Consider the following 24,219-nt stretch of genomic DNA (forward strand, 5'->3'; position numbering starts at 1 on the left):
TTTGGTCTCAGGCCTCTGAGATGAAATACTCAGGACTTTCAAAAGCATGACTCTGAATTAGTCTCTTGCCCCTCTCTGCTCCATGCCCAGCTCATCTGCCTTGGCAGAGTGAGCACCAAAGTTAAGGAGCTTTAGTGAGTGTTGCTGTTCAATGCTTAAAACCTGAGCGTGTCTTCTGAACTGCCACAATTTTGCTTTAATCCCAGACCACATCCCATTGGATTCAACAAGTATTCCTCACGGAATCTGCAACTTTAATGGCCCTAGGAGGGCTCTGTTTACCACTTCATTCATTTTTTCTGCTTCCTCTGCTGTTTTCCAAATGTGTTTTGTTGTCCCTGCTTACTGACTTCCCCACAGTGGAGAATTCCCTCCCATGATCCCTAAACTGGATCTCCACCCAGCCCCCTTGCAACAAATGCCCTGTCCCTCACACTGACTGCTGGGGCTGGGCCCTTTCCTTTTAACTGAAGTGGAATGGGAAAATAGGTGTGAAGATTTAGAATTATCCACTGACCTCCCTTTTACCAGACTCCAGACTGAATATGGGGTTGGGGGCAAGGGGGAAAGAACATGACAGGACATCTGCATCACTATCCAATACTTGGAAATCAATTCTAGGACTTGAAATAGGCTTGCTGGTGGGTTGCTTCTGGATATGCATGTCTGGAGCTGGCAAGAGAGGTATCCCAGCAATGTCTCCTATGACGGTGTCTGAGCAGTGTTCAGAGGCTGGGGAGTGTTCTAGGGCAGAGAAATACATGTTTGTCTCCTCCATTAAGGTTTTTGCTGGCCTACAGCTACAGTGTGGGTGTGACAATAGCTATTTAAATGCAACTTCAGAAGTGTCTATAGCCCCCGTGTGCTGCTGCTCTTACTGGGCACGGTGCTGTAGTTCACACAGTGGCAGTGTTACCAACACAACACTTGTGGTGGTAGTTTGCTATTTCTGTAAACTCAGAGGATGCTTGGGTTTGTTCCTTTGATGTTCCCTCATCCCAGATGTGTTCTGTGTTGCCAGATGTCCACAGCTATCTGTTAGAGCACGCACATTCAATTAATTAAACACATTAAATGCACCCACTTCCCACTCTGGATTTGTTCCTTCCCTGACCCATAACTCAGCCTGACACATGGACAGTTTGATGGATCTTGTTCCTACAGGTGGAGTCATGCTGTAACCTCCTCCCTTTTCTCCCTTTCTCCCTTTCCCAGCACATCACCCATAGAGGAGGGTCTGTATTTTAAATCTCTGGAAGTTACACTGACAAAATAGAAATACACTTCCTTTGACTAAGAAGCTGTCTTTGTTTTCTTTTGTCTCTGCTATTTAGGTGCATTTTAAATCAATTTAGTTCAGAAATTTTATACACTGGATTAAAACACGCAAACACGACTTTACAACACTGTTTTTATTGTTTTTTTCTTAAGGTTTTCTGCTCGTCCCCCATTTCTAGATAGACTATTTATTGCCCTGAAACAGTTCCAAAATCCCAGCTCTGCTCTTCAATACATGGGTGTATGTGCATTCCTAGATGATCCCCTTTGCATTTTATTTTGAATGCTCCTAGATTACTTTTTTTTGTATTCACTATGTTCTGAGGAGCAAAATAAACAAGGGAAACTGATTAGTTAGATGTTGACTTCACTTTTAATCTGAATCTCTGGAGGCTTCTGTCCTTAAACTGAAGTAGCTGCTTCCTCTGAACACAAGAACTGCTCCTGGGCAGCTCTGTGCTTGCTGAGAGATTACCTGGTTTTTGATGAAGAAATAGAAAATCTAATTTTTGAACTAAATTTACCTGCAATGATTCATTCTCTTTTCATAACTTATCAAAATGCATTAGCAATAAATTCTTGACAGTGGTTCTATAAACAGCAGTTGTTCTCCTTTGAAGCCGTGGTGCTCGCTGCCTGCTCAGTTGTGCTGCTGTGCAAAGTGGCATAAACACTCAAAGAGAAACAGCACAAAAGGAGCTGTGTACAGATGGCTTAGACAAAATGCTGGCCTTTTCCTTCAGTCGTCACAAGCTGGAAATCTGGCATTAAATAGCATTTGTAGGTAGGTTTGGTGTCTATCTTGTGGCTTATCTCCTCTTAAAGTCGCCTCTCACTCCCACCCCGTACATTGTCTGCTGCCGGTGGAAAGGATGGAGCGAACGCGGTGTGGCGGCCTGGTGCTGTCTCAAAGCTGTAATTGTGTCAGACAGGGTAAGCCTGTCGGGTGATGGGGATGCTGCGGTGTGTGTGTGTGCCCGTGCAGTGTCACAGGGCGGCGGGAGAGCGGTCCCGGGCGCGGCTGTGCTGTGCCGTGCTGTGCTGCGCTCTGTGCCGGTGCGCTCCTGCCATCTGCTGCCGACACAGAGCGTCGCACGCTCCGCTCCTGCTCCTGCTGCTGCTTCCCCGGCACCTCCTGCACGGAGGGACAATGAACACGGGAATGATTCCTGCCTTCCTGGTAAGGCGGCTGGGTAACTGCCGGTGAAGTTTAGAATTATCCCCCAAACCCAATCAAGTCGGGAAGGAAATCTGTTTGAAGTCAGATTTGTCAGGAAAATTAATACACAAACAGCAGAGGTTTATGTCCAAAAAGGAGACAGAGTAGTCCTGTAACTTTATTCAAATAACAGCACATGGGGCATTCCCCTGGGGTGCCACTAATTTTTGGAGGATGCAGCCTCCTTTTTATCCTCATTTCCTGGCCACATGACCCTCTCTGTTTTCCCATTAGCTGAGGTACTTGAGAGGTACAGAATTCCCAGAGTGCCTAATACCTGACTGCCTTCTAATGTATACCCTCCTTTTCTTTTCCTTGTGTCAGTCAGTGGAACTCCTATGGAATTTATGGTTCTTCCCATTGTTTCTTTCATCTCTCAGTATCTGACTTTATTCATCAGCAGACCTGCAGTTTGTTTGTAAAGACAAATCCCTCTCACTCCTTTCATCAATTAGTTGAATCCTTTTCATTGTTTCTTTTATCTCTCAGTATCTATCTTTATTTAGCAGCAGACCCACAGGGTTTTTTTGTAAAGACAAATCCCTAATTCCTTTCAGATTTAAAGCCCAACATGGTGATTTAAAGAACCTGCAGCAAAGTAGAATGTCCTCAGCTTGGGAAAGCAGAAATGTTTTAGCAGCACTGTGATTTCATGAGCCGTCTCTCTGGGAAGGGATAAAGTGCTGCTTCTTCCTCAACCACTGAGTTCTGTGCAATATTTCTTAGTTTCTGAATGCTCAGAATGTAATTTGGACTGGAAGTTGTGTTTTAGCAACAAAAATTTTGCAGGGTCCTCCTAGCGGTGGCCCTGTGTATAGGCAGAGGATGCCAGTGGCTGTTTGGGAACTGACACTTTTGCCCTCTTCTGGGCTCTGCCTGTGGGCAAGAGCTGGCTGATCCCTGAGCTTAACTAGGAAGTGCCCCAAACCCCATCAAGTCAGGAAGGAAATCTGGAAGGTATTTTTACATTCCTCCTCCCTGTGCGTTGTTTGTGAGGCAAGGAGAATAGGGCTGTTCAGGGGCCTCAGATCTTGGCCCAGCCCATCACCCAAGGCAGGTGTCCCTGGGCACAAGTAGAACAATACCAGCCAGAGCAGCAGCACAGCTTGGGGTGTGATTTGTGCTTTGGTGATGGTTGGCTTCAGCTACAAACCAGTGTTTTCCTGCCTCTGCCAGCCCCTTCCTAGGGTGCAGCCAGGAACAAACAAGCAGGATTGTGCTCAGATTTCTGCTGGCTGTGAGCTGTGCATCAGCTCTATCTGACTTCAGGGACAAGCACCCTTGTTACAGGACCAGCTCACACCCTCGTATTCCTGATTCTACCTCATGCAATTAATTCTGAAAACTGTGTTAGCAAATTTAGGAGGTCTGTAATCTTCTTTCTTTGTCTGTTAATCACAGTGTGGGGACCAGCTGTCAGTGGGAAACCAGCAAGTTCTGTGTTATTCGTTGCTTTCTGTGTAGCAGGACTGTATTCAAACAATATCTGTCTCTGTTGTGCTGGGAAGTGTTTTCATGCAAGGGATAGCAAGCCTTGCAGGAGCTGAATATGCACGTGGAAATTTTACAAAGTATTTTCACAGCAACATCTATAAAATACAGGTGAGATTACTGAATCCATTTGAAGGATCTGTATTTCTCCATGTACCTGCCTCTTCTAAACATGATTTCTTATCATCATTTGTGAGCAAAGCTTTTTAGCGTTTTTCATGATTGTATGTACAAGGGAATTTGTAGGATTAAAATTCCAGATTATCACTGTATAACACAATAAAGAAGGTATTTAATTTTTGAAAGAAACTCCAAATGCAGGTAGGAAAATTCTACCAGTATACTGTGGTTTCTCCTTAAGGCATTTTACTGGAGTTATATGCGGTTCTCTGTTAAATAGAGTGTAAACAAAGCATTTCTAGTTCTCACATTTTCAGGGGAAATCTAAGTGAGCTAACTGAATTTTCTATTCTATTGAATTATATTTCTGTTGGATTTTGAGCAGTAGTTGCCTTTCCTCTGTCCTCCTTGCAAGAATGTCTGGGAAGAAGGAAACTGGAAAGACATTGTTGTGATTTCATGGCCTGTCTTTTCATGTATATTTGGGCTGGAGATACTGCTTCCTAAAACATGGGGGCATTGGTGAAAGGGATTCTGCTCACCTGAGCTTTCAGAGTCAGGAAGGTGAAGCAGCCCTGACAGGAGATGAGATTTGAAGAATGAGCGTTGATTGTCATCAGCTTTCCATTACAAGAAGACTTTGAGATCCTACTTCATGAGGTTTTTTGTGTAGGTTTCTGATTGTTTCTGGACCTAAATCTTGCTCATGCCGTTATTCTATTAGATTTTTAGAAGAGACATTACTTTAGGACTCAGCTATTGGTGGGGACAGCTTCCTGGAACATACTTTGCAAATTTCATATTTGATCAGCAACAATTTTGCTTTCTCCTCCTTCCTTCACCTTGCAAAGTAGCTTTCATCCTGATGAGCCAAGAGATCACCAGGCCTTTCTTTAAATAAATATGTGTGTGAGGCTTTATTTCATTCCAGGTAAGCACAAAAAAGCTTTGCAACAGATGTGGTTGTTCTCTTGGAATTTCTCCTGAGTGAGCAGAGTGGGTAAAATGGGATGGGAGTTCTGTGCAAAGGGCATTTCAAGCCCTGCTCCTGGTAACAGAGAATTGCTCCAAAAATACAGCCCTCATCTCACTGCAAATGCCTCAGGGCATGGGCCAGTGCCAGCTCCACCAGCTCCTCCTTCCCACCAGCCAATCCACACCTTAGACTGGAAGGAGGGTGGTTGCAATACCTGGATCTTTCAGGGCCACCTGGCAATGTGATTACTTACCTTGCCTTCTTCAGGGGACTGCATTTCACCTTTGCATTTCCAAAATGACAGTGGCATTTTGCTGCATACCTTCACACCAGGTGGTCCAGGTTCTACCCTGTTGCTCTTGCCTTTCTCTTTTACCCTAATTATTCACTTCCATGCTTCCTGGCCACTGCTGTGCTGCAGGGATAAGAGATCCTTAGCAGCTGCTGGGGCTGTGGGCTTGGTGCTTGATGGAGAGAATCCACACAATGCTTCCTGCTGTGCTCTTTGACAGATGACAGTGCTCAGCTGCAAAAAAAAAGGCTGTAAAATCTGAGATTTTGGTTTGAAACTTCTGGTGGCTTTTGTGTGCTGTCAGGTATGACCTCTGAAAGATGAAGCTGGAGCAGGATGATAGGAGCAGTGGGACATGGACAGGCAAGCTTGGAGGACATAGGTTTTCTTCTGCCTGTCTCCCATGGAAAGCAAGGAGAAATGCTCTTGACATTTCCATTCACTTCAGGAGAGCTGCTCTGTTTTCTGCTAACAACAAATTTGGCCTGTATCAACTTCTGGTGATGTGGATGAAGAGGAATTTTGCATGAATGTCAAAGCCAACCAGCATACATCCAGCTGATGCTGCACATGAGGCTTTGGCAAAAGCATTTCCTATAGGTGACTTGATCCAGCTCCACATGGCTTTGGGAATGTTCTCAGTGTGGGTGGGAAGTTGGTTAATACTGCAGGAAAGCTTGCTCTTGGCTTCATGAGCTCAGACACAGCTGTATTGTTTAAGCCTTTTTGATTTCAGCACTCTCTGACAAGGATCTGCATTCCCTGCCTCGTTTTGCTAGTCCAATCCATGCTCACATGCAAGGACAGAGAAAAATTATATTGTGCTTCTGGCATTGGTTGTCTCAGCCATATTTGGCCTATCTGTCTTGTCTTCTCCCAGTGTTTGGATACCAGATTTGTCAAAGGGTCTGTACAGATGGAGTTGAGTGAATTCTAAGGGCTGGAGAGAAGATTCAGTTCGTATAATTTTCTCCACTACATGCCTCAGAAAGGCTTCTGAAGACAGCTGCTTTCCTTCTGCCCTCAGAGAACTCAGGATTTCCAGCACTCTTTTGGTGCTTGGCTGGTTTCCTGGAAACATCCTTCATTCCCTCTCTTTCTGACCTGTCCCATTGTATAAACCTAAATAGATTTTGTTATTTGTAGATTAAGAGAATGAAAGCAATTGAAAGAGGTGCCATTCTGGTCATGTCGTTGACCCCAGGAGCCAAGTTTGGTGGATTTTAAGGGAAAATCAAGGACATGAATTACAGCTGTGGTTATCCATCAGCTCCCTGATGGCTGTTAGTCACCATGTGTACTCCACATGTAAGCTTACCTTTTCTGGATGATTTAGTGAAGAATTGTTGAGTCAAGGACAAATCTCCTGCTGCTCTGCAGCAAGGTAGAGCTGTTATTACAGAAAAGGCAGGCCCTGAGGATGGGCAGTGTTAGCTCAGGCCCAGTTCATAAAGTATGGTGCTGTGATTTGTCTTGTCTGTGACTTATCTTTGTAGAAAACAGCTACTAAAGGAAAAGAAAGCAAGCTGGTAATTTAGCAGCTGGGGAGAGAATTTGTGGTGTGTTGGATAGCTGTAAGCAGGAGTCTTGCTAGAACAGCTCAAAGTGCATTTACAGTGGAGGCTCCTATGTTATTTAGAGGATGTGAGTTTGTGGTAGCATTCCTCTGTGCACAGCCCACTGGCACCAGAACATAAAGTGGTGTGGCAACTTAGCCCTTTCAGGGTGGGAGAAAGGTACCAGGCAGTAACTGAGAACACAAAACCATCCCAGAGGAGCCCAAAGTGCTTTTGCAACCTTGGAGTCAAGTTCTGCCTGATACGTACTTGTGCCTCTGTGGCCGACTGGAGTGAGAGGAGAGTGTGTTCCCAGGTTTGGAAGGGAATGGCTTTGCTCATCAGTGGAGAGCTGCCACATGTTTGCTGTGAGAGGCACCTGGTGCTGACTCTTAAGATTGGGATGAGAGCACGAGGGAGGTGGGGACTTTGTTCCCATGTGCAGTCTCCAAAACCTTACCCTGTCCTACTTCCACACTTCTTTTGCAGTGTCAGCAGCACCCTTTGTAAAGTGATGGGATTGGTGTTGGCTTTTACAAGGGGAACATCCTGAAGGTGAAATTAAATACTGGGGAGGAGGACTCCATTACATTGAGCAAACCTGCAGTGGAGTGGGGCTAATTTAGCAAGCAAGGCTGCTGAGGTATTTCCCAGAGGACTGAAGGCATTCACCCAGAAGTCACTTTTCACGTGAAGTCACCTTTTCATGCAGTGTTGACCATCTCATTTCACTTGAGTGTAGCAATACCAGGGCCCACACAATTGCAGATCAGGACAGTCAGCTAAACAAAGTTTAAATAAGTTGTCCTTTTCAATGTGGAAGAAAGATGACTGATGAAGCTGTGTAAGATCTTCAGTGATCTATGGGAGGTGCCATGGTTAGGTGATTTTCTTCATTTCCTAGCAAGCTAGCAAAAGGAAGTCCTTTTGACACGTGTTTTGTGAAACACGGTGCTGCAAGGCACTGACTATAACAAAAATATAGCTGATTTACAAAGCAATGAGAGACATTCCAGGCAGATAAGTCTGTCAGTGCTATTAAAGACAAATCTGCAAATACTGCCTCTGGGTTGGGAAATAGCAAAGCCAGAGAATTCTTGGAGATTGCAGAGGGAAAATAATATAATATTTTGTGTATAATATGCTGTGCTTTCCTTGCTCTTAATGCTCTTCTGAAAGCCCTCAGCAGCAGTTGCCTGAGCCAGGGTGCCACAGTAGGTGGACATGTCATGTACCACTCTGAGGTTGTTGGGCTCTTGTGAGGATCCCAGTAACAGGGAGGAACTAGGAAAAACAAGAGCAGAACAGCTTCTCCTGCAAGCTGCGTGTTTGCACTCAAGATGCTCAACCAGGTTTGTGCCCACTGCTGTTACCTTGTAATGAGATCCAAGAGAGGAATCCTGGTGAGTCTCCCCCAGGGTAACATCTTGCTGAGTATTTAGCAGCGCTCCATAGGGGTGTGAGCAGAAATGGCCCATCTAGACCCTGTGTAGCCCTTGCCAGATGGGCACTCTCAGTCCCAGAGGGTGGAGCTGTTAAAACAATCTGTCCCTTGGCATATTTTGTCTCTGGCATTGCAGTTCCAGGAGAGATGGCATCTTGTGCCATTTCCAAAAGGAATTTCATGTCTTATGCACATTTGAAAATATGGACACCGTATGGACACTGTGCAGTGTTAACTGGGGTGTAGCAGCAACTTGTTCTTTCAGCTATCCTCTCTGTCCCCTGTTCCTTCTGTTCTGCTTGTCAGCTGCTCTCAGACCTCATCACCCACATTTTTCAGACCCTAGAGCACCTGTTTGAATTGCACTTCATATTCCATGTAGGCTTTCACCTTTCATCACTCCTATTAGTTTGGCTAATGTGACTCTGGAAATAAGACTCTTCAACAAGCAGACTGGCATGGTGGAAACCCAGCATCAGTTTGGAACAGACTCTCAAACCCTTCCTGCCCAGAGTAGAGGTGCACAGCAATGCAGGGGCTCCCTCTGAAAATGCTGGTTCCAGCTCTGGGAGCAATCTGGTCCTGCTCTTGTGGTCTCTGAGCCCTGACTGGTTTAGCCAAGCAGATCACTACAGAAACACTGCTGCTGGTTTTGGTGCCAGAGTGGGTTTAGATGTTTGTGACAGCACCATTCTTCACTGTACAGGCTCGCCCTTTTTCTCTTTTTTTTTTTCCTGCTTGCACCATGAAACACCCTTTTCCATTGCCAAACAGAAAGGTGGGTGGCTTCCACCAGGACACATGAAAAATAGCAAAAAACTGGGACACCACTTTTGAGATTGTTTTTAAAGAAGACTTTGGAGAAAGAAACTGATTTCTTTTACGAGGGGGTGCTGTCTCCCTGCAGTGTGTTCTGTCACCATGTCACAAGATTTCTAAAAGGAGCAGAATCAGTAGGACACTGGTATATCAGTCTGCAAGGAGCAGCTTCCTTCGTTCACATCCCATATTTGACTGAGCTGGTATCACATGGTTCAGTCTCCCCACTCTTCTCCCACCCCCTGCCTGCTTCCGCCAACAGTCCTCTCAAAATGTGCTTTGTAACTGAAGACTCCCCTAAAGAGCTGACTCTTCCAGTTCTCCTGCGTAACAAAAACTTGTGCTGCTCATAAATAGAATTGCAATTACCAAGGGAAACAGAAGAATCTGCGCAGTCCAGATGCATCAGAGAGGCCTCTCGTCTTAAAGAAGCCTCTGAAATTCAACACACACTGCTCAGGCATAGCTGGGAGACCTCTGCAGAAATCTTTCCTTTGAGCAGCCACTGTCTGATCATCCAGAAAGTCAGACTTCCTTAGGTCTTGGACTTACAGGATGGTAATGATTTCATATAGAAGAAAAGAGGCATTCTCTAGGTTATGCAACTAAAAGGATGAACTTGTGAGGAAAAATCAAGAGCCTTGACTTTGCATGCTGGGTCCTGTGGAAGGATTAAGCAGTAGTAGAAAAGAGGGAGGCAATAGGATATGTGAGTGGTCCTTAGCTTTCCCTATAGAACAGATCACAAATATAGGGAAGATCCCTTCTATATATCTTCTCCCTAGGCTGCCAGGGAACTCAAGGGAGGCATACACCATTTAGTGCCTGGCTTGGCTCCCAGAAGAATTCCTGTGGTAGGCTTCTTCTGTGTGCAAGGTTCTGCTGATTCTCCTCTGTGGAACCTTTCCGAGCCCCCCACTGCTCCTTTGACCTCTCTCTGGTTCCCATGCAGCAGAAGCCTCCCTGAATTCAGTGACTGCCCTGAACATCACCCCATTCAGTTTGATGAGACGAAGTTAGACTAACAGAACAGCATCTTGCTTTGCCACATTTCCTTTTGGTGGCAATGGTTGTGCATCTAAAGCGTCAGGAAGAAAGACTTCAAGAAGGAGCCCATAATTAGGAAATGCATATGTTAGAAATAAGTTTTTACATCATGTTTTTCTTGTGATCAGTTTTTTCAAAGACAAATCTATGTGCTCCCACTTATTTACACAAAGCTAGTCGTGAAATAGCAGTGGATCCCAGCACACACTGCAATGGTCATGAAATCTGTTAATCTGAAATTCTGTCATGGTTGGAGAGCATCTTTGCATTGCAATTTTTGTTTTCAGTGGGAAGAATAGTCTCTGTGTCATCTGCATCAGAGTCACAGTTCATTCAAGGATGTGTCCCAAATGTAGGTGTTATATAAAGTAAAATATCTTTTCTCTGTTCTTTGTATCTTAGTGCTTGAAGTAGAAATAAATCCTTTTTTCCCTTACACTGAAGAAACAACAAAGGAACAATGTTCTGTTGGTGGAACTCACTTGCTCACCTGTCTTCCTCTGAATTCATGTTTAGTAAACCAACCAGCAGGCCTGGCCTACAGGTGGTGCTACTGATTCTTACAACTCTTGCCTTTCTCATGCTTGCAATCATACTTACCTGTTAGAATGCCAAATTTACTAGTTTGGGAAGATCTTCAATTAGTTACATATCTAGAAAAACAGAATCCTTTAAGGTGGTTTATAAAGAAGAGGTAACTGTACACCAATCCCTCACTTAGCTTTGCCAAACACCTTTTCAGTGTCACACAAGGTACTACTGCAAATTATGTCTTGCCTGGTAGCAGCAAGAGGCTTCTTATGTATCAGTGAACCTACTTTGATACCATGAGAGCTGGTCCTTCAGCTAAAATTTGTTTTGTGTGTTTGACCCTACAAATTCTGGTTTGGTCTTTACAGACAACTCCACAGATCTATAAATTTCATTAGTTTTTCCGTAACACCTATTGCCTTCTCCTCCCGGGTGGCCCTGGGACTGAGATGAAAAGAACAGAGCTCAAACTGCCCACTGATGCTATTAAGTACTTGGGTTGAGTACCAGTCTTGGTATCTTTCTTTGTATCTGCACTTACATGCTTGCTGAACTGGAGTGCCTACTTGTGTTGCACGTTCATGGGCTGCAGAAACTTGGGGTGAAAGCTTTGTGACAGGCTGGTGTGTGCCACACAGTGGTGGCTGATGGGACTCCTTGAAATCCCTTCACATTTCAAATAGATTTGTCAGCAAGGGGGGCAGTTTGAAGACACTGCAAACCCCTAAAGCCTTAGGTAATCCTGAATTTGGCCAGCTCAACTATTTATAGAACACTCTATGCCTATTCTAAATATACTTTCCTCAAGGGGACCTTATCTCAACTCCCTGCTCCACCACTTCAGTTGGATCAGCAATGCTGCTGTGATCATTTAGCAAAAATTCCTTCTCTTGTTCTGTGGCAGAGCTGCAGATGTTGCTGGTTTGGGACTTGAAGGGGAAATTCTGTGCCAAGCAGAGCTCAAGGGTTTGATTTAAACTGCAGCCAGCCAGGTAGAGAGATATTGATGACATGTTAGATAATTTCCTGTAACCATTTCCTTACTGTTTTTCAATATTTCTCTTCTGCTGGTAGGTCCAGAGTTCTGGAGAGGGAAAACGAAGTAACTCATTGACAGTGTACAGAAGGCAGGGCTTGAGTCCCACTTGCTGCTGGTTAAATTGGGTTAGACTACCAACTCCATTGCTCCCATGTAAGGACAAAGGATCTCTTCAGGCCAAGGAGAGCAACTCATCCAACAGCAGATTCTGAAGTGGGGAATCTCTTTGGAAAAATCCTGATTTTCTTTTTTAGTTGAAGGCTCTGGGATAGAAGTTCTGGTGCAAAGGGCCCACTGCAGAGCATTTTTCATCCCTTAAGTTTAAAAATATTTAGAAAAATGCATCCTTTATTGAGTCCTATAGGTTTGAACATTTTCCTCTGTCGGATAGTTACATTCTGTCTGTCTGTCTCAGGAACATGTGCAGATTTGCATGGCAGATGCTGCAGAGCACTGTCCTGAGTGGGAAATTGTGGCTGAGTGTAGAGGCAGGATGGGCCATCCAAACCCTTCATATCATGAATAGCTGTGCTGCCCCAATGTAAGGGCCAGTAGTACATTAATCTTTGGGGGGGAAAATAATTGCTCCCTGTCCCTATGATGTGATTGATCCAGACTCTACTCTGTGGGTATTGGACTCAGCTTCCAGCAGAGGTGTAAAGCACTAAGGCTGCTTGCACTGGTTCAAGGACAGGATTCAGAGGCAGTGTGTCAGTGGTGTCTGCAGAAGTCACATCAATTGAGGTACCCATTAGAAAACCCCTTCTGGGTACAGCAAAAGAGTGACTGCTACTTATTTAGCCTCTGGGATAGAGAAGCCTGTGTAAGACTTTGCTGCTCCACAGCTCACTGTGTGTCTAAGCCTCAGAAAATGTTTTTGAGGTTGACAGAAGCTTTTCTTAGTTATTACCCTTTGAGGATGAACAGGGCAGCGTGTGGCAAGATCGCAGAATGGGATTAGCTCAGGATTTATCAGGAAGAGTTTCTTAGCACTCCTTTAGAGCTATTTCCTTCTATTGCAGCCCCTGGAGCTGCATGAAATAGAAGGGTTTATGTCCTTGCCTGTCTGGCAGGAAAATCATCCCAGCTCAGTGCAGCAAAATGGACTGAGTCCAGTGCTCTTGGAAGGAATGAAACAGGTAAAGTGTTTTTAACAAGGAATTTCACATGGGGACTTTCAGGTACACTGAATATTGCCCCAGGATGCATTCTGCCTCACACAGAGGCCTCTTCCTCCAATATCCTTGGCTTTCCCAAGGAATCAGTGTCCACAGAGCTTTAGATTTTGCTCTGGTCATGGCTTACCTGTAAGCATGCAGGTAGTGTTTCCTTGTTGCTGTCCTAGCATGCAGGGAAGGACAGGTGAGTGTCTGAAAGCCCTGCAGTGCCACTGAGCCTGGTGCAGCCCTCAGTGCCCTGGGGCGCTGCTGCTGCTCTCTGCTAGGGTGACCCGCTCAGTGCAGGCAGTGTCTGTGATACTACAGGGGTGCATTACCTCAGGAAAGGCTCTGCAGTCACTGGGACCATGACAGCATGGGTACTCATACTGTAGTGCTGATCATTTGTGTTTCACATTCTTGATGTGTCTGCCTGTGATTTCTGGGCTGACAGAGTGACTGGCAGCTTTCCGGCTCACTCTGTTATGCCTCTGGCTAGTTATTCCCACTGCTGTCTCTCTAAGACTGGCTTCCTTTTAATGGAAGTTGCCCATTTGACCATTCTTGATGTAAACAAACCATATTGCCTTTCAGAAGCTGGACTCAGTAATGCATGCCAACAGAAACTAGTGCATTTGTACTTGTAAGGAATAAAATCTATCCCTTTTGCAGTGCTCATAACAGCTTAAGCATCTCCATTCAGAGCCACTGGCCTTTGTTCCCTCATGGCTGAGGTGTGGCAGCGGAATTGAGGCTGGGAAGCAACCAAAAAGCATTTAACCACAAGAGGAACACCAGCAGTGAATCAGCCCAGAAAGCAGGAGCAGACTGCAGAGCAGTTGAAGTGCAGAGCTCAATTTTAAGCCTAATTTGAACACTGAATGAGGTGCTAATATCTCAGCTTCTGTGTAGAGTCTCAGTCTGCTGTTCATTTTCTATGGACACAGTATAGTGGGCTGTATTTATAGAATTCCTGGTGAAAAGCTGGCTTTGTACAACTGGTACAGGCACTGCAGGGTGAATGTCGCGTCTGGTTTTGGTGTTGAAAGTAAAAATCTGTCTTCATGTCTGTGTTCTGGAGAGCTGATCAGATATTTTATGTCATTGCAGCTTGAAGAGCCAATTTCAGAGCTGGCTTCTCTAATTGCCTGATCATTTAACCTGCTTCATTCACCCATAAGGATGCATTTCTTTTGTTCATGTTGCCTTGTTCATCAGTAAATGTAAAGCAGATTGTAAAATCAGACCTGCTTGAACTAACATTTGTAGCTATTCATTCACTCATGAACAAACCAACTCCCTGATGCTGGTCCAGCTTTTTTCTATAGCAGAGAGAAAATAAGAACAGCGAGTCAATTAATATTCTCTTTTCTCTATGACGTGTTGGTGAAACATTTGGATACTATGGAAATGAATGTCAATATGGTGAAAAACTGGTTTAGAAGGTGTTAAAAGAGTTACATTTAGTTCTGGAAGTAGCTTTGCTATGTTTCATCAGAGGCTGCTGCTTTTTTCCATTGCTTGAAATATGATGTTTAGGATGGACTTCACACATTCTCAGGAATGCAGGGAAGGCCCTGCCCTGAGTCAGGTGAGACCAAAGGTTGTCTGAGTGCTGGGCCTGATTTATGTTTTTGCCACAGCAAAAGTTATAGATACCTCTGGTTGCTTTCTTTTCCTGCTGGGCATGGAATGGGTTTTAATCCTGGTTAGATCCTGGATCATTTTTTTTTAAAGGATTTCTCTTTCTGTCTTTTTCAGGCATGGTTCAGAAACTCGACCAGAAGCTGCCTGTAGCCAACGAGTACCTGCTGCTGTCGGGCGGCGTGCGGGAAGGTGTAGTGGACATTGACCTCGATGAGCTGAATGTTTATGCCCGGGGCACAGACTATGACATGGACTTCACGCTGCTGGTGCCCGCGCTGAAGCTGCACGACCGCAACCAGCCGGTGACGCTGGACATGCGCCACTCGGCCCTGTGCCACTCCTGGCTCAGCCTGCGCCTCTTCGACGAGGGAACCATCAGCAAGTGGAAGGACTGCTGCACAATCGTGGACCATATCAATGGAGCCACCAATTACTTCTTCTCCCCAACAAAAGTTGCAGACTGGTTCTATGAGTCCATTAGCATCGTGCTCTCTGAGATCCAGAAGAAGCCCCAGCGAGGGATGCCAAAGGTGGAGAAGGTAGAAAAGAACGGGACTATCATATCCATTATTTTGGGAGTGGGCAGCAGCCGCATGCTGTATGACATTGTCCCTGTGGTGTCCTTCAAAGGCTGGCCGGCTGTGGCACAGAGTTGGCTGATGGAGAACCACTTCTGGGACGGGAAGATCACGGAGGAGGAAGTCATAAGTGGGTTTTACTTAGTGCCTGCATGTTCCTACAAGGGGAAGAAGGACAATGAATGGAGGCTGTCATTTGCCAGGAGTGAAGTGCAGCTGAAAAAGTGCATCTCCAGCAGCCTCATGCAAGCCTACCAGGCCTGCAAAGCCATCATCATCAAACTGCTGTCCCGCCCCAAAGCCATTAGTCCATATCACCTGCGCAGCATGATGCTGTGGGCTTGTGACAGGCTGCCAGCCAGCTACCTGGCCCAGGAGGATTACGCAGCCCATTTCCTCCTGGGGCTCATCGATGATCTCCAGCACTGCTTGGTCAACAAGATGTGCCCTAACTACTTCATCCCACAGTGCAACATGCTGGAGCACCTGTCCGAGGACACGGTGATGCTGCACGCGCGGAAGCTGTCCTCGGTGCGCTCCGACCCCGCCGAGCACCTCCGGACTGCCATCGAGCACGTCAAGGCAGCCAACAGGCTCACCCTGGAGCTGCAGCGGCGGGGCAGCACCACCAGCATCCCCTCCCCGCAGTCCGACGGAGGGGACCCCAACCAGCCCGACGACCGGTTAGCCAAAAAGCTGCAGCAGCTAGTGACTGAGAACCCCGGGAAGTCCATCTCTGTCTTCATCAACCCAGATGATGTCACAAGGCCCCACTTCAGAATTGATGATAAATTTTTCTGAGCTTTCGTCAGTGTTTCTTGGGATTTTTATTTGTTTTGTTTTTTAAAACTCTTGCAGTGCGCAGGTTTTTTAATTTGGTTTTCCTTGATGAATTAGTCTCTTGGTTTTTACATATCCAGCATAGATTGGATCTGTTGAGAACAATCTGAACAAATTATAAATCCTGTTTCTGCAGGACAGTGCAGATTTTGGAACAGTATATTACTATTTCATATGCTGCTTTTTTTTTCTTTTTCACCCACCTTGCCCATTGTCTGTGAGTAGTTTCTAAAGGAGGACATGCATCGTAAATACAAGCCACAGTGTAATGTAGGAGTTTTTCCAAGCTTCCATAATTTATGTACATTGTTGGGCTGGAAGAAAGAACAACTCCCCTTCCGTTGCTTCAGAAATTCACTTCTTTTTCCATGAGCTTCCATCACCCTAAAGAAATGAGGAGAGGCTGGGTTGGAAAGCACTCCTGGTAATCTGACGAGGCCAAATCTACTGGGCTGAAGCCCAGTTCATCTGTTCTTCACATTTCTGATACAGGGGAGAAAGGTGACTTTACAGATGATGATGCAGCTTTTTGGGGAAAGAGTTGTTTCTGTTTTGATCTACTTTTTGAATGTAATTGTTCATTAATTGGACCTTGTACAGTCCAGAGGGTTGTTTCTGCTGCTTTTCCATGCGGAATAAGGTTATGGAATGTTAGTTTTAGTGTGTGTAATTATTCAAAGCCTTATTTAAATTCTATTAAAGAACATACCATTTTAAATGTAATTGCACTAATGAAATCTCTGCCATTACCTCAGTCCCACTGTTTGTGTTTCTTTCATGAATTAGCATCTGTTGTTAGGTCTCAATATTGCTGATTGCTTGAGACCCCTCTGGTCTCATGGTTTCAGGTGATTTCTTGACTGTCTTTTGTAAAAGACTTCCTTGTTAGCCCAGCTATGTGTGAGCAGTCAGAGTTTTGCATTGGCATATTTCTTTGGATGCGTATTGTGTGTTGCAGTGCATATTGCATTAATATGTATTGCATGTTGTTGAAACAGGTTTACCATTAGATAAGGATGTAATGCTAAAGCAGTGGTATGTGCAAAGTGAATCAGCCAGACCTCCAGCAAAGGAGCTACCTTGCTTCTCTAATGCATGTATTAGGCCTGATCCTTTCTGGCAGTTACCATTCCCTGGACCCCTGAGAACTTTCTGACTCACCCTGGGACATGGGAGATCTTACTCTGGTCTCATGTTTGCAAAAGTTGTGTTTGTGTGTAAACTTGTGGTGCAACTGTAGCCTTGAAAAACACATACACTTTTCTTCTGTGTGTAGAGTAAGATGTATGGTAACAAGGGTTAGTCTGAGCCAAAAATAATTCCAAGAGTTCAAGGATAGAGTGACTTATTGTGGCTGGCTGGCCAGTGACTGATATTTAGGCCTTAAATCAGCAATTTGGGCTTACTGATTATCCCAGAGATGCTGTTCTGATCCAAACTTGATGCATGTGTTAAAATGTGATTATTAGAGCAGGTTGAAGTATTTTTTAAATATTTGACAGACAAATGAGGTGCATATCTAGTAAATTCTAACTGATAAAAATTGTGTATGAAAAATGTGTCACTTTTTCAGTCCAGCCTTTGTGGTACAGAAACCAGGCTGGTGGAGCAGCACACCAACAGCTTTGGCAACTGCTTTATTAGATGGCAGGGAGGTTCCAATACCTGATCTAGTGCCCAAGTCATGTCTTAAAACTTTAGTTCCTCCATCTCTTGGGCATAATTGAAAACTTCACCCCATTGCTATAGCGAAGAAGCTCACTTTTACCTGAATTTACTGGTACACACTTACAAGAAGCTCTCAGAAGTTGCTGGCCTGATGGAGTGGATGAGGATTTAACCTTAAAGCACAATTGGCTCTTGATCATGAGTCCTGTGCAGCTGCAGTTTGGTCCTGGGAAGGACATGGATTGGCTTGGATCAGCAGAAGCAGAGCTGGGTCCTACCCATGTGGCCATTGCCAAAGATGAGTTTCCATATAAACCTGTGAAACCTGCCTGGGGGAGGCAGGAGAAACAATGGGGAATCCTCTCCAGAAGTGCGTGGAAAATGCAGATTTGTTGAAATGGTTTCTCCCCCAGCCTCTGGAACTTCTGTTTGTTGAAAGAAGAGTCTGGGCTGCAGGATGAAGTTCCCATCACTACATGAGAAACCTGCTCAGCACAAAGCAGCAGTAGCCTGGCAGGCAGAGTACTCTCCCAGGAGACCCATTGTCTGTGCCAGTGCTCCTGAGATATGCAGAAACACAGCCTTCCTCATGCCAGTTCAATGTCCTGCTGACCAGCAGTTTGACTAACCCATGTCAAGCTCTGGTGTGTGCTCCTTTTTTTGGTTTTAATTAAAAAAACATTTTGAAAAGTATCCACCTTGTTCTTCCTGCATTCTGTGTGTTGGAGTTTGCTGTTGTTGTTGGGTTTTTTGGTTGTTTTTTTTTTTTTTCCCTTGTGGGGGAATGGAGGCTTGACTTTTTACTGGGCTGAACCTACCAGTTTTCCAGGTAGGTTTGTGAGAATGTTATATCCTCCAACTGGACCATCTGTCTTCCCAGGAGACAGAATCCTAATCTGCAGTAGGTTTGTATCTGTCTAGTATTTGCTCCTCTCCACATACTATAGTTAATTTAATGAAGCAAGCTGCCAGCCCAGAGGTGACAAGTGTTTTGTATATTAGAGAATACAAAAGACTATTTTCTTCCTTTTCTATTGCCCCCTTTTGCCTTTGAGTATATGCTGGCACAGACTTGTGAGGTGCAGAAGTCTCTGTGTGGGATTTCAAAGTAGTCAGTGGGTTTAGATACCAATGACCTTTTACTCTTTACTTCTCTCTGCAAGTTTCAAGGAAACCATGGTGCTTTTCCTTTTAGGGAGTTCTTGAAAGTCATTCACACAAGCATTTTAGAGCACTCAGCCCCATGGGGTTACAGACTTGGCCAATCTGACAAACACTGAAATAAGAAGGAATTTGCTTTAAACTAGCAATGTAGGCATCTTCCCTGCTGATGTCAAGAGGAGACAAGTCAGTGCTGTGAGCCAGTGTCTCCACGGGAGCTTCAGTTCTGCACCCACTGCTATGGCGGTAAGACTTCTTTCTTTCTTTTCCTTTTGCCCATTAGCAACCTTTCTGCTGACTTCCCCCTGTCGTGAGTGATGTTGCAAAAGGACTGGGACAGTTTGTGAGGGTCTGGCAGCATGTAGGATGGATCCCTTGTGAGTCTGTGAATTAATGACTACTACAGGGTTAAAAGGGAGGGAGTCCCAGCCAAGAGGGTCTGGCTAGGAGGCATCAGAAAGGTGAGGAGGAAGGAAAAGTGCCCTTCAGAGGCTCCTCTGCCTTCTCCCAGTGTGATCCTCCTTGGGCATCTTGTCCTGGTCCTACTCTTGGAACATGCTTTTGCCTTTGCTATTTCCATAGGGTTTCTCTCAAGTAGGACAGTGGCAGAAGCCACCAATTTGACTGGTTCCAGTTGTAAGTTCTGGGACATGCTGAAATAGCTGTCACTTCTTCAGAAGGACACCTGAGCTGCTGCAGAGGTGACAGAACTACCAGCTAATGGGGGTTACTCTCTGTGCTGTGTTGGGAGAACTCATGTGAAGGCAGAAGGGAACAAGAGACCAAGAGCTTTGTGTCAGCCTGCAGTCTCTGCTCCTTCAGGCAGGTTGTGTGGAGCCTCAGTCACTCTTGTCTGGCTGTAATAAATTGGTTTCTGAACATATTCCAATACTTTAGCCCAGAGAAGTGTTGGTGCTCTAACCAGAAAACTACAACTGGGCATCAGAGTCACTCTTTGCAGCAAAATACCAGCAGGACTTTAACCATGCACTGCCCAAAATAGAAGCCTCTGAAAGAGCTGGTTTTTACTAGTGTGTTTTCTCTGTTGTTATTGTGACAAATAGCAGTACTTATGATCTAGATTCTTGGACTTTTCCCTGGTTGCCTTGTTCCAGTGGAGAGCAGCCTTCCTTTGGCAGCTGTGGTGGTTCTGTGCTGGACACCTGAGCTCTGCTTGGTCTCCCCATGGAGGGCTGTGCAACAGGCTTGTGTCTGCTAAAAATTGACTGAAACAGGCATTGAAAGGTGGCAGTCACAATAAATTCCATTGGGAAACTTGAAAATATGCTTAAAACAAAGTGTGTGTGCTTTGCTGGGTAAAATCTGATTGTGGTTAGACCAAAACTAAGCAGACATTTATCATATTTTCTTAACCCATGCATAATACAAGTGGCCATGCACAATGCAATGTGGTAGAGGGGAAGGAAGATAGATTTGCTAATTATTGTTTCTGATAAAAAAAATTTTTAAAGGTATGCATAGTCCTTGCATAGAATTGCTTAAAAACATCCATCTGTCCCTTTTTATGGGTTCAGTGCTGGATGCATTTTGCCACTTTGTCTTGTATTAAAGTGAGCAGGTTTGAAAGGTTGCTGGGCAGCTGAGGGTAATAATGTTCACATTCTCCTGGCATTGCTCAGTGATTAGAAGTATTCAGCATGCAAATAGCTCGTTCAACTTCAGCAAGTACATCATCTCCCTCCTGCCAGCCTTGCTTGGGGTGAGCTAATGGACTTTTAACATTATTCAGCTTAGAGAGCACTGTCTCTAATAGCTCCTGATTAAGCTCTCCAGAAAGGCAAATAGCCATCATGGGGCAAAGGCTAAACCAGGGGAGGGGGGGAAAAAGAACACCCTGGTCAAGGGACTCTTGCTGACATGTTTTGGTTTTAGGGACATTCAGCATTATATTTAGCACATTTTGGCTTTTGAGAACTGTCAAGTGAATCCAAATTTATTTCCTCTGAATGCTTTTAGAGCAGTGATAAAATAGCCCTCGCTCCCTTCTCCTCCCCTTTTGCCATTTATAATCTATTATTTTAGGACTGCTCTGAGGAACTATTGTGTTTTCCTATTATCATTGTCCCTGGCTCAGCACTGTGCTTCCAGGCTGAATGTAGGCTTTTGGGGGTTATTTTTATCTTACTGGCCTTCTGTGGTAGAGGAGCACACTCTTATTCAGTCTCCAGACAGCCTGATTCACCAGGCAGAGATGTGGGTGCATATCGGGGGCATCAGGCTCCCTTCAAACTGACTCAGCCCTGTCTTTCCCTCAGTTTTTGTGTGTTAGGAATATCAGTGTGACAGACATGACTGAGGTCTTGCTAAGCACACAGAAGACACTGTGTGTGATTCTGAAGTCAAGCAAGCTCCAGTGCAAAGTGAAAACTGAGCCCAAAAAGCCACTTTTCTCCTTGATTCTCAACTCATCTGACTCCTTTGTTTTAGCTTTATTTTGGGGAGGTGGAGAGAGATGAGCTGCTTTTGTCCACTTCAGTGGGTACAAACCACATCTGTGGCCGAGGACGTCAGGCACTTCACTCATTAATGGCTTTGTCTCCAGGTCTCCATTGCTTATGCCCTGCCATGACATTGACAGGATGGGAGAGGGTTTTATGATTTGTTCAGCACTGTGCAAAGAAAGGAATGGGCATTTTTCATGAAGGGCTGCTGACCCATTGTGTCCTTCCCCTGCTCCTGCGTGCCAAGGCTTACGCACACAGTTTATCAATTGCCACTTTTGTGGGCTGCAGCTGATCACAGAGGGAATGCCAAGGTGTTTCTGTGCAAACCAGTCTCCAACCTTCAGCATCCCTTGCCAGGTAAGTCTGCTCCTGACTGAAGTCTGTGCTCTCAGAGCAGACTTTGGTGGTGTTTGAAGGGCACAGGCTGGGTCTGTGTACACTGAGGATGATGGCAGGCCAGGTTCCCTACACAATGAGATAAATCCACTTGTCTCATCTGAAAGAACACAGAAAAGATAATGCTTCCTGCAGGGAGGCCACTGCAAAGTCTAACCTTTCTAGCACCATGACATTTGCAGTGACCAGGAGCAGTCTCCATGACTTGTGCCACCATAGAGGCACCCTTGTGTCTCAGAGCTTTGTGTGTCATGTACAGCCACAGCTGCTGGGGCTCTTCTGCCACCGTGAGGGATGGAGACCAAACTGTCTCTGGTGGTTTTCATGTTTAGGCTCCAGAGCTCATCTGGTCCACCTCCAGGCCAACACTTTTTAACACCCTGTAACAGGCAAAAGAGCTGTAATGATAAAAATCAAAGCTGCAACTTCATTGAGCTTCTCCAAGAGTTTCCTCTATTTGCTAATGGTTCTGCCTGATCTTGCTTGAGGTGCACAGTGCTCCTCAGTGCTGTAATTCATTAGATTATTTTGTTAATCAGTGGTGGCAAAACTGGGATTGGAAAGTGTACTTAACCCCTGGACTGCTGTGGGTACATCCAGATGTTATCTTGTGGAATTCTTGAGCTAGTTGCACTAACATCATCTCCACTACTGATTGAAATAGATGGAACAATGGGGGGAAGTCATTACAGAAGGTTTCTAGGAAAGCCACAAGCCTACTAGGTAAAGGAGATTCTAGAAATGGAACTCAGCTGTTCTGGGTCCCACCAGCCCATTGGGACTAAGTCCACCAAGGCCTATATTGCTGGGGCAGTAGCACAAAACCAGTTCCTCAGTTGTTCTTTCCCCAAGGCATGGCTCTTTTCACAAAAAACCTACTGAAGGTAGAATGTCAAACCCAGTGCAGCAGGAGGTGTGGAAAGAAATATATCTTAACTGTTTCCTCTGGTCTCTTTTGGCACTGCACCCAGCCTGCCCCATTCCTCTCTCCATCTTTAAATAAACTCTCCAGAGGTGTTCTGCTATGCAGTAATGAACTCTAATGAAATAAAATTAAATTAAATGCTGCTGAGTGGAGCTGCATAAATGCTTTGTCATATTTTGTTATAATCACCTACTGTGACTCCATCGTCTGTGTCATCTGTCTCTCCAGCTTACTCGTGGAGCAGCACACACCATGGTGACTGGGCAGAAAAGGAAAGAAACGCAAGTTCATGTGAGTTGGAGTAAATAATTCAGAGGCACTGGCTGTTATTCTGATACACAGAGCTGCCCAAGCTGCCAGGGCACTCAGGTCCAGCATGCACAGAAATCACGCTTTCCCAAGGAAAAGCCAGATATGGAGGAAACTGAGCAAAGCCTCCAGCTTGTGACCTTCCAGCTCATTGAGCAGGTGGAAACTCAGCAGTGTGGCTGTGTGGAGGGGTGGAGTGAGGCTGCAGGGTGTGGGAGCAGTACCTGCACACTGGCACCTGTGATTGCAGCACTGTGCTTCACTGTGAAACTCACTCAATACAGTCAGTGCTTCAGCGTGAAAGCCATTTCTGAATAATGGCTCAAGAGAAAGAGGGTGGGGGAAAAAAACCCAAAACACCTAAGAAGCAGTACATTGTACACAGCCCTTCCACAGAGCAGGGGCAAGAGTGAAAAGGAGCTTCACATGGTCATTTTAATGTTGTGGTAGGCTTGGATTTCCTGCCAGCTGTCAATTTTACAATTTTACTTCAGCAAATGTCCACATTTGCCAACCTGAATTCAGGTTGTAGAGATGGGGCATGAGGACACGATAGCAACATAAATTAATGAATGTGTTTGTAAAATAATCTCCTGTATGCATAACTCACTTTTAGTACATGATTTTCAGTCTAGTCACAGAGAGGCTGTGTTGGTTTGCACTTCTGCAACCCCTGAAATTCCTTTGCAGTCATTTAGAGACAGGATTTTCTGTTAAATATATATAGTACTGCTCCAGGTTCATTTAAAGAGAGTGATAATATATCATTGCTCCCAGTAGGGACATAGCTGCCTCATAGCTTATGTCTGCTGTCAGGCATTAAAGCTGAGCTTGAATGGTGCCAATCGATAATGGAACAGCAGCAGCTGAAACTGTTAAGTGCAGCTTTAATGTTCCTTATGCAAACCCTGCCTCCCACCAGAGACTACACCTGCTCAAACAAGCAAAGAAACAGGACTGATTCCTCCATTCCCTATATAATTCCCAATGTTTTCCCTATTTTTGTAGTTTGTGTATCTTATGGGGGAAAAAAGAGAGTTTCTGAATGTGTAGAAGGTAGTAGCAGCCAAAATTAAGAAAAGAGCACCTCTTTTTTGGGACAAATGTCTGTTGCTTACACACTCAAGGACAGATGAGCTATCCTGGGCTATCTCCAAGAAGCCTATCAGGACAGAGTTCACTGGGTTCTGCCCCCTCTGCTTAGTGCCCTCGAGTTTCTGTCTTGCTTCTGACCGAAGCAGTACATATCCCTGACTCAGCT

The 24,219-nt window shown here is 45.1% G+C and overlaps 1 protein-coding gene across 5 annotated transcripts in view; it reads left to right on the forward strand.

The window, feature by feature from the left end:
* MB21D2 (Mab-21 domain containing 2) overlaps nucleotides 1-18,395 on the forward strand; it is a 71,809-nt gene extending 53,414 nt beyond the window's left edge. For all 5 annotated transcript variants that reach the window (XM_064721243.1, XM_064721245.1, XM_064721244.1 and 2 more), the window contains one exon: nucleotides 14,731-18,395. In XM_064721243.1, coding sequence (XP_064577313.1) covers nucleotides 14,731-15,995 — 1,265 coding nt within the window. In that variant the 3' untranslated portion in view covers nucleotides 15,996-18,395. The remainder of the gene's footprint in view (nucleotides 1-14,730) is intronic.
* Nucleotides 18,396-24,219: the final 5,824 nt, after the last annotated feature.

This window comes from Zonotrichia leucophrys, chromosome 9, assembly GCF_028769735.1.
Source record: "Zonotrichia leucophrys gambelii isolate GWCS_2022_RI chromosome 9, RI_Zleu_2.0, whole genome shotgun sequence".
NCBI lineage: Eukaryota > Metazoa > Chordata > Aves > Passeriformes > Passerellidae > Zonotrichia > Zonotrichia leucophrys.